The sequence below is a fragment of the Grampus griseus genome (genome assembly GCF_964374135.1).
Source record: "Grampus griseus genome assembly, chromosome: 9".
Classification (NCBI taxonomy): Eukaryota; Metazoa; Chordata; class Mammalia; order Artiodactyla; family Delphinidae; genus Grampus; species Grampus griseus.
In genome coordinates this window covers 13,498,139-13,509,380 of record NC_139003.1, presented here as the reverse complement: position 1 = coordinate 13,509,380, position 11,242 = coordinate 13,498,139, and the positions used below count along the sequence as shown (strand labels likewise).

Genomic DNA, 11,242 nt, shown 5'->3' with positions numbered 1-11,242 from the left:
TAAAAAAATGATACAAATGAACTTATTTACAAAACAGAGCCGGACTCACAGACGTAGAAAACAAACTTATGGTTACCAAAGGAGAAAGGTGGGGGAGGGATAAATTAAGAGTTTAGGATGAACAGATACACACTACTAAATATAAAATAGACAACCAACAAGGACCTACTGTACAGCACAGGGAACTATATTCAAAGTATAATGGAAAAAATCTGAAATTTTATATATATATATGAATCACTTTGCTGTATACCAGAAACTAACACAACATTGTAAATCAACTGTACTTCAATTAAAAAAAAAAAAAGATAGTGGCTCTGTTTCCATTCATCGTTGGGTTCATTTTCAGTAAATCTGCCATCAGTAACTATTTGTGAACAAATGCATGTGCGCATATTGCTAAACTAAAATGTTCTTTTTGAAGTTCACCTTTTAAAAAACCAGATTAAGTTACTCATCGGAATATTTGCTTCTCTCTCACTCCCAGGGAACAAATGTGACATGTGGGAAAAACGGCACGTCCTGTTTGAGGATGCCTGCACACTGGCTGAGAAATACGGCCTCCTGGCTGTCTTGGAGACCTCTGCCAAGGAGTCCAAGAACATCGATGAGGTCTTCGTGCTGATGGCCAGGGAGTTGATGGCTCGCCACAGCCTGCCCTTGTACGAGGAGGGCACCCTGGGCAGCCTCCCCCTGGATTCCAGTCCTGTCCTCACGGCCCCGGGGCCGAGGGAGAAGAGCCAGTGCACTTGTTGAGTATGTTCCCCAGGCCGGTGGCACCCAGCAGAGGCCACCTCCGAAACCAAGGGCAGCGGACGGCCTCGTGTCTGCTGAGGAGACCTCGGACTCCAGTGCGGACTTGCAGCTGGTCCTACTCCTTCCTGCCTTGTTGGGGGGCACCCTTTTGCCTCAGTTCACACCAGAGGGGGAAACCCTGACTCTGAGGATAGAGGACACCACTGTTTTTCTTGACTTTTCCTAGGACTCAAGGCCCAGTGGTAGGAGGACAAGATTTGTTCCTTTTCATCTTTCCCTTTTCTGTCTCCCCAACCCTTCAGCTGTTTTCTACTGAACTCTGCTTCTCACTTGAAGAAGAGGGTAGTGAAGGAAAGAAGAAAAGAGAAGTAGAAGAAGGAAAGAAGACAGGAGAGAAGATGTCTGGAACATTGCAGAGTGGTTGAAAACAGTGTGGGCATGGGAAGATGGGGAAAAAGCCTGCAATGATGAACCAGATGCTGTTAACTTTTGCTTCCTGACATTCACACCTCGGGTCTTAGTTTGGGGGGCAAAGCTTTTTGACCTAAAGACGATAAATACGGTCTTGCCAAATGGTCAGGAGCCATGTGATGGAGAGAGAATTAGATTTCACTTTATCCGAGTTGGGCGGATTGGACCACCCTCCTAGGATGAGGGAGATGCCTACAATTTCCTTCCAAAACACCCAATCATCTGCTGGATCAAAAGTCATTTCTGAATTGAAATTAAATTGGCTCATAGAGAAATATCAAACCAGTACTGACCTTGCTGTATGGCCGGGGCGTGCTGTCTACCCTCCGGAAGCTGTGAGTCATAACCCTTGTGTCCGCAAAGCTCCCTGACGGTTGCTGCTGAGGGTGTCTTACAATCCTAGTAAGAACTGCAAGTGTTGGTCCGGCCACAGCATCAGCTCTGAAAGAGGAAATGTCTGTCTGGGGCGCACCCAGGGTGCAGGTGGGTCCCCCCCAGGCATTTCTAGCTGTAGCACTGTTATCTGCAGGCTGAGACCAGCACAAAACAAATAGCCACTAGCCACGTGTGACTGAGTACTTGAAATTGGCTAATTTGAATTTGATGAGCTCTGAATGTAAAATACATAGCAGAATTTGAAGACTTATTATGAAAAATAAAATGTAAAGTATCTTCCTAATAATTTTATATTGATTATATGTTAAAATGATATTTTAGATTAATATCATTCCAGGTTAATAAAATATATATTAACATTTCAGCTGTTTCTTTTTACTTTTTTTAATGTAGCAACTAGAAAATCTTAAATTATGTGTGGCTCACACCATATGTCCATTGGACAGTACAATAGAGCAATGCTTCTGTAGTGGAATTCCCCGACCACACCTAGGACAGGGGCCAGGAGATGCTTGTCTAGGATTCCTGACACCCATGGCTGACTGACTGAATCTTTCCAGAAACCCACACTTCACCAAGCTTGCCAGGTGATTCTCCCCACACTAAACCTTGAGAACTACTACCATACAGAGGTTAGGTGAGGATGGGAGTGTAACCACAGAGAATAAATTACATTTAATTCACAGCAATATATATTCATTTTTGAAGCGAACAACTTACCTTTTGGAAACATGAGGGAAATCTATTACAAGCCAGAAATAATAAAGGCATCAAAGCAGATTAACCTTTTTTCACATACATATTCTTGTTCTAAAGAAGGGGTTATGTGAAGCAGGAGTTCACAAGGCAGATCAGGAATACACCTGTACCAAGTCACTGGGCAATTTTCAGAGGAGGCAGTGAGCAGACACTCCTTAAGAAGGGGAAGGAGAGGAAGGGACTTCCCTGGTGGCACAGTGGATAAGACTCTGTGCTCCCAGTGCAGCAGGTCTTGGTTCGATCCCTGGTCAGGGAACTAGATCCCACATGCATGCTGCAACTAAGAGTTCGCATGCCACAACTAAGGAGTCTGGGAGCCACAACTAAGGAGACGGCCTGCTGCAACTAAGACCTGGTGCAACCAAATAAATAAATAAATATAAAAAAAGAAGAAGAAGGGAAAAGAAAACTGACTGGATCAGGGGAAAGTGTGCAGACAAGAGGCTGAGCAGGACAGGAGATTAATGGTTCACACCAAGGCTCCTCCATTTATCTGCACACCAGTCTCAACCAATACTCTAAAACCTCATCAGCTTCTAGGATGATGCCCTCTGCGGGTTATCTGGAATTAAAATATTCCTACCAACAGGTTACACACGTGAGAACAAGGTCACTGGAACACCAGCAACCTGTAATTAACCAGTGTGGGCTCCTGTTGAAATGATGGTGCTGGGACAGAAGTACTGGAAAGGGCAAGTGGAAGGGAGCAGCTTCCCTGGGTGAGGGCGCACAAATGTCTGCTCTGAAAAGAGGCACAGGCTTTTCTGAAGCTCAGAGCAGGCTTGTACCACACTGTGAAGCTCTCTCAAGCAGGCGCTGCTTTAGAGCCAAGGTCCAGGAAGACTCTGTGTTAACTGAAGCTCGCACTTTTCTCACATCCTCAAAACTGCATAGTTGTTAACAAGGGAATTATATGAAATAAAGCTCCAAAAGGGACATTTTGGAAGAAAAAAAGATTATAGATGTATAAAATAGATAACTAATGAGAACCTACTGTAGAGCACAGGGAACTCGACTCAGTGCTCTGTGGTGACCTAAATGGGAAGGAAATCCAAAAAAGGGATATATGTATACGTATAGCTGATTCATTTTGCTGTATAGCAGAAACTAACACAACATTGTAAAGCAACTATACTCCAATAAAAATAGAAAAAGATTATGAATGTCTCTATTTCGTCTGCCAGCGTCAAGTACACCTCCATGTATGAGAAAATCTTTCAGTTAATATTTCATTGTTCATAGATTATTCCTGAATCTCTTCCCCACTCTATTACTGAAAAGGTCTATTAGTAGTAACAGTAATAGTACTACTACGGTAATAATAATGGCAAACACATACGGCAATTACTATGTGCCTGGCACTGTACCAGGCTTTTTTTTTTTTCAGCCGCGTGGTTTGCGGGATCTTAGTTCCCTGACCAGGGAAGGAACCCGGGCCCCCTGCAGTGGAAGTGCGGAGTCCTAACCACTGGACCACTAGGGAATTCCCCAAGCATTTTATTTACACTAACTCAGTGCATCCTGTCAACTATTTTTGAAGTAGGTACTATTTGTAACTCCTATTTTAAAAATGAGGCTATGATTGTGTCCATCATCGGATGAATGGATAAAGATGTGGCACATATATACAATGGAATACTACTCAGCCATAAAAAGAAACGAAATTGAGCTATTTGTAATGAGGTGGATAGACCTAGAGTCTGTCATACAGAGTGAAGTAAGTCAGAAAGAGGAAGACAAATACCATATGCTAACACATATATATGGAATTTAAGAAAAAAAATGTCATTAATAACCTAGGGGTAAGACAGGAATAAAGACGCAGACCTACTAGAGAATGGACTTCAGGATATGGGGAGGGGGAAGGGTAAGCTGTGACAAAGTGAGAGAGAGGCATGGACATATATACACTACCAAACATAAAATAGATAGCTAGTGGGAAGCAGCCGCAGAGCACAGGGAGATCAACTCTGTGCTTTGTGACCACCTGGAAGGGTGGGATAGGGAGGGTGGGAGGGAGGGAGATGCAAGAGGGAAGAGATATGGGAACATATGTATAACTGATTCACTCTGTTATAGAGCAGAAACTAACACACCATTGTAAAGCAATTATACTCTAATAAAGAAAAAAAGAAAGGAAAATAAATAAATAAATAAAAATGAGGCTATGAGACACGGAGAGATTAAGGTCACACAGCTAGTAAGTGGCAGAGCCAGGATGCAAACCCAAATCACCTGGCTCCAGACCCCACTTAACAATTATGCTTCACTCTCTCTCAGATAATGACCAGTATTGGATTTGGGCTCCATCATGTTAACTCCTCATCAACCTCTACACACACAAAAATACACTCACCGCAAGATAAACTCACAAACATACATTTCAATATCCTTCAAAGTAAAGTTGTGCAGCTCTCTCTATAAAAGAAGCTGAAGGGGGACTTCCCTGGTGGCACAATGGTTAAGAATCCGCCTGCCAATGTAGGGGACACAGGTTCATGCCCTGGTCTGGGAAAATCCCACATGCTGCAGAGCAGCTAAGACCATGCGCCACAACTACTGAGCCCGCATCGCCACAACTACTGAGCCCGCGTGCCTAGAGCACAAGAGAAGCCACCGCAGTGAGAAGCCTGCGCACCGCAACACAGGAGATCCTGCTTGCCGCAGCTACAGAAAGCCTGCACACAGCAAGGAAGACCCAACGCAGCCAAAATAAACAAATAAATAAATTTATTTAAAAAAAAAAAGCTGAAGGGGCGAGGAGGCAGTGGGGAAGGGGCAGGGTAGAGAAAGGGTAGCAGGTTAGGTGGATTGCGCGAGTCCTGTTTAACTGTGGGGGAATTACAGAGGAGCTGTGCCTGAAATACACCCGGCCCAGGCTGAATGCTCTGCCTTTTGAACAGGGATGCTGTAGAAACTCCAGTTCCATCATATGTAAGGTGACGTGGCTGACCCAGGGCAAACCAGGCTGGCTTCCACCAGCCATTACGACCCAAGGCTTAGAATTGAAAGGATGGGGAAGGACTCGGCCAGCGGTACACATCGCAGCTCCCCGCAGGTCACTTGTAAACCTCCAGATGATTGAGAAGAGGTTCTGGGGATTCATATCACCAAAGGCAATAACAGTGCCTGCTTAATTTTTTTTTATTCTCAATAATATCAGTATAATCTGTTCAAGAGCCTGTGATCAATTATTGAATGAACATGTGTAGATTTTACAATTCACAAACGATTCACTAGTTGGTTTACCACCAGCAGAAGAGGAGCTGCTAAATTGTTTTTGACATCCTGCAGTTTCTTTTGTGTTTATTCTTAACCATATATTGTTTAATTTATACCTCAAAATAACTGCCAAAGACTGAAGTACCAGGAATGCCGAAATTAAAGTACAAGTTAATAAATAGTACAGAATAGGTGGCAATTCTGCAAAATCAACCAAAGTTTGCTCTTCACCTGAATAGAAGTTTCCTTTACCTATCATTTAGACTTGCATTTACTTATTCTTACATAGTGTATCAAGAGGTCTCTAGAACTTGAAAAACCAACATTTAAAAGAGATCGTAGGGACTTCCCTGGTGGCGCAGTGGTTGAGAATCCGCCTGCCAATGCAGGGGACACGGGTTCGAGCCCTGGTCCAGGAAGATCCCACATGCCCTGGAGCAGCTAAGCCCGTGCACAACTACTGAGCCTGCGCGCCACAACTACTGAGCCCACGTGACACAACTACTGAAGCCCGCGTGCCTAGAGCCCGTGCTCTGCAACGAGAAGCCACCGCAACGAGAAGCCTGCGCACCACAATCAAGAGTAGCCCCTGCTCGCCACAACTAGAGAAAGACCGTGCGCAGCAACAAAGACCTAACGCAGCCAAAAATAAATAAATAAATATATTAAAAAAATAAAAGAGATCATACAGTTATAATTATATTCAATCAGTTTTTCATTTTGGGGCAATAAAAATTATCCACACATGATGTGTTAATTTTTAGAAAGTCACTTACGAATAGCAGCCTGAAACCTCATCTAATTTAGAAATGAAATTTCAATTACAAAAATAAAATTTATGGGCTTCCCTGGTGGCGCAGTGGTTGAGAGTCCGCCTGCCAATGCAGGGGACACGGGTTCGTGCCCTGGTCCGGGAGGACCCCACATGCCGCAGAGAGGCTGCGCCCGTGAGCCATGGCCGCTGAGCCTGTGCGTCCGGAGCCCGCGTGCTGCAAAAAAAAAAAAAAAAAAAAAAAAGAGCTCTCACAATGAGGGACTTCCCTGGCAGTCCAGTGGTTAGGACTCCGGGCTCTCACTGCCGAGGGCCTGGGTTCAATCTCTGGTCAGAGAAGGTCAGGGAACTGCTGCATGGAGGGGCCGAAAAAAAAAAAAAAGAGCTCTCACAATGAGAAAGAAGGAGAGAATTAGTTGATGACTGGAAACGAGCAAAGGTTTTTTAAATATTGGGAAGACTACTTCTAGGTATTTAGATTCAGGAATTCTTCATGGATTGTGTGAGACAGTACTGCTAATAATGAAAACCTGAAAATAATCTTCAACAATAGGGGATTATTACATAAATTCTATACAACTTTTAAAGGTGTGGTAACTACTATATATAAAATAGATAACTAATAAGGACCTACTGTATAGCACAGGGAACTCTACTCAGTACTCTGTAATGGCCTACATGGGAAAAGAATCTAAAAAAGAGTGGATATATGTATATGTATTACTAATTCACCTGAAACTAACACAACATTGTAAATCAACTATACTCCAAAAAAAAACCTTGTGGTATCATTGTTTAATGGGGTGAAAAATATTCAATAATAGGGTAAATAAAAGATTCAAGAGGGACTTCCCTGGTGGCCCAGTGGATAAGAATCTGCCTGCCAATGCAGGGGACACGGGTTCGAGCCCTGGTCTGGGAAGAATCCACATGCCGCGGAGCAACTAAGCCTGTGCATCACAACTACTGAGCCTGCGCCTTAGAGCTCACGAGCCGCAGCTACCGAGGCCCGCAACAAGAGAAGTCACAGCAATGAGAAGTCCGCGCACCGCAACAAGGAGTAGCCCCTGCTCGCCGCAACTAGAGAAAGCCCGTGCGCAGCAATGAAGACTCAACGCGGCCAAAAATAAATAAAATTAAATCTTAAAAAAAAATGATTAAAGAAAAAGTATGATTGTTACAAACAAAAAAGTATAGATGTACACAGAAAGAAAACTACAAACGATATAACTACAAGGATATAAACCAAAGTGTTATTCCTGGATATATTAGTTTTCTATTACTGCATAACAAATTGCTACAAACTTAGTGGTTTAAAACAACACGTTTATTATCTCACAGCTTCTGTAGGTTTCTGTAGATGTGCAGGCACAGCTTAGGTGGATTCTCTGCTCAGTCTCACCAAGCTGAAAGCAAGGCGTCAGGCAGGGCTGTGGTTTTCATCTGGGTCTCAGGTTCTTCTTCCAAACTCACTGATTGTTGGCAGAATTCATTTTCTGTGGTTGTAGGACCGAGGTCCTTGTTTTCCTGTCAGTTCTTTTGTTTGTTTCGGCTGCGCTGGGTCTTTGTTGCTGCGCGTGGGCTTTCTCTAGTTGCAGCGAGCGGGGGTTAACACTTTGTTCCAGTACGTGGGCTTCGCACTGCGGTGGCTTCTCTTGTTGCGGAGCACAGGCTCTAGAGCACAGGCTCAGTAGTTGTGGCGCACGGGCTTAGTTGCTCCACGGCATGTGGGATCTTCCTGGACCAGGGCTCGAGCCTGTGTCCCGTGTTGGCAGGCAGATTCTTAGCCACTGCGCCACCAGCGAAGCCCCTTCCTGTCAGCTCTTAAAGGCTGCTTGCAGTTCCTTGCCACACGGTCCCCATAGGCAATCACAACATGTGTGTTTGCTTTCAGCCAGGCCAGCTGGAGCATCTCTCTCCACTTTCCCTTTGGCAACCAGCCAGTGAAAACTCTACTTTGAGAGGATTCACCTTATTAGGTCAGACCTACCCAGGATAAGGTCTCTTTTGCATTATAATGGAACATAATCACAGGAGTGATATCTCCCATCATACTCACAAGTTCCATCCACTCAAAGGGGATGGTATGATATCTGAGCAAGGGTCATTCTAGAGTTTTACCTATCACATTGGATTCTTTGGGTTTAAAACTTTATTCTTTATGATTTTGTTACATTTGTTTAATAAAAAATGTTATTAATATAAACCTGTGAATAGTTATCATGTAAATGAACACTGTCCCTTAATTTCAGTGCCCGTTTGCCTTTGCTTTTATAATTGTGTTGGTACCAAAATTTGTAATGCACCTGTGTCTCAAGCTGCAGTCCACAGACTACTGTCTCTGGAAATGACCTTTAGAGTCCCTAAGACTGTAGGTTATGACAGCAGTGTTTTCGGAACTTTGACTATAATCCATATTAAGAAACACAATTTACATTTCTACCCGGTAAGACGTGTCCTTATCACATGAGATGCACTCTGACATAAATATACCATTCATTTGCTTAAAATGTTGCTTGTGGCCCATAAATTGTTCTCCCCATCCATGAATGGGTTACAACCTGCAGTGAATAACACTGCTCTGGAGCGGAGGTTCCATGTCTCTGCTACTCCTTTACTCCTTTATACCAGCAGTATGATTAGCAAGCAAGCCACTTAAATGCACTGATCATCTCAGACACTTAGACTAGATTATAAGCTAGAGGGTAAGAGTTGTGTTTTGCCTATCTTTGAAGTCTGCAGGATTTAAACAAAGCATATCCTCTGTAAGAAACTAAATTTCTTACATTTGAATCTCCTGATGCAAGTAAACAGAACTAGAAAAATGACCAAAAAAATCACTCCCCCCAAACCTTGAGGCTTAGGACTCCACAGTGTCAAGAGAGAACAGATGTTCAAGTCACAAAGGCCAACTGAGGGGATGGTGGTGAGGAAGAGTGTAAATCTGTTACTCAAGTCACCCAGAAAAGTGAGCTATATCCAGAAAGGAAGCAAATGGCAGCAGATCTGTTTAGACCCAGACATGGAGTCCAAAGCTATAAGGCTTCCACGGACACACTACCTGCTGGACACTGGGCTAGTTAACTCCTGCACCTTGGTGTTCTCATTTGCAAAATGAGACAAAAACTGGCCTTAACTACTTTACAGGCTTGTGAGGATCAGTTCAGAAAGCTCGAGGGCTTCCCTGGTGGCGCAGTGGTTGAGAGTCCGCCTGCCGATGCAGGGGACGTGGGTTCGTGCCCCGGTCTGGGAAGATCCCACATGCTGCGGAGCAGCTGGGCCCGTGAGCCATGGCCACTGAGCCTGTGCATCCGGAGCCTGTGCCCCGCAACGGGAGAGGTCACAACAGTGAGAGGTCCACGTACCGCAAAAAAAAGAAAAGAAAGCTCGCAAAGCGCCTTATAAAGCATTGTGCAAGTTCTTCCATGATGACAGTGTCATGGCTAGGTGGCACGGACTTCAAACTATGGCACAGACGGCCCAATAATGTGCAAGTGGCTTTAGAAGAGTGATAGCTGAGGTCCCTGTGGGACAGGATTCTGCGGGTGCAGTGACTTCAGGGGAGGGCTAAGTTCTGGTTAGGCTAAGAAGAGGACCAGTTGGGTGTGTCACATGTTACTAAAGTACTGAAACTTAGCAAGATCATCTTGATATATTAGGGCAATCCAATATTATCCCTATAAATGTTACCGACACACTTACATTGATATTCTTTTCTAAAAGGAAAGAAACTGTTGTAGCTAAGATAGTAAACTGGGCATATCCTGCAGGGTATCGACTGCCACTGATGGTAGGGTTCAGTATGAGGTATCATATGTTCTGCCTCTGCCGGCTTCACGGCTTCAGCACGTCTTTGGTCTGAGGGGTTGTCCCCTTTCCCCCCCTTTCAGGTCTCAGCTCAGATGAGCTCTCCCTGGCCAGAGACGAGCCAGGCCTCCCATTGAAAGCTCTCATTTTACACCTTTATAGTAGTTATCATAATTTATAATTACCAAAAATAATCACACAATGGGACTTCCCTGGCAGTCCAGCGGTTAAGACTCCACACTTCCACTGCAGGGGGCACAGGTTCCATCCCTGGTTGGGGAACTAAGATGCTGCATGCCGCGTGTTGTGGCAAACAAACAAACAAATAAATAACACAAATATCTCTAACTCCATTAAGAAAAGGACTACAACTATTGTTATCAGGGTATTTCATGCTAGGCTACATCGGCAAAGAAACAAAACAAAATAGACTCGCAAACCTCAGTGAATCTCTTGTTCATGCAAAATCTGATTTGGGGTGGAGGGGTTCTCTTCTCCAGTGACCTGGGGACTCAGGATCCCTCCACCTTGTAACTGTCGATTCAGCGGGGTGGCTTTCAACATCTCCTTGGCAGGAGGAGGGATGGAGGAGGCATGCAGCACGTGGTCTGGGTCAGTCACATGGCAGCAATTCAACTAAAGTCCTTCCTACATGTTTAAAAACTGTAGTACAAAATCTCGTTCTTCTAAAAAAAATTACATATTTTCATTAGTAGTATTTATCACCAAAGATTAGGCAAAAAAGCAAGTAAAGTTTGTAATAATGCTTTTCCTACTAATCATGTCTGTATATGATGTATCAATTTTAAAAGATAAAGTTTATTTATGTTTGTTCATCAGTACAACTTACTTGATCACCTTACAACTTACTTTCCATTGGATTATCTTGAATAGAGGTGCCTAAAAGTACTGTAAACATAAATGAATATTTTAAATACTGAAAGTCTTTTACTTAGATTTCTGTATAAAATGACAACTCATTTCTTTAAACAGATGATTTCAACACAGGACTGGTTGTTACGCTGTGACGACATGAAGATCCAGAATTTCAGAGGCTTT

At 43.7% G+C, this 11,242-nt stretch overlaps 1 protein-coding gene across 1 annotated transcript in view; it reads left to right on the top strand.

The window, feature by feature from the left end:
- Positions 1 to 802, top strand: part of RAB19 (RAB19, member RAS oncogene family) — a 13,164-nt gene extending 12,362 nt beyond the window's left edge. Inside the window, exon 4 of the mRNA XM_082661776.1 lies at positions 488 to 802. Within this exon, the coding sequence (XP_082517902.1) occupies positions 488 to 756 (269 nt within the window). The 3' untranslated portion in view covers positions 757 to 802. The remainder of the gene's footprint in view (positions 1 to 487) is intronic.
- Positions 803 to 11,242: the final 10,440 nt, after the last annotated feature.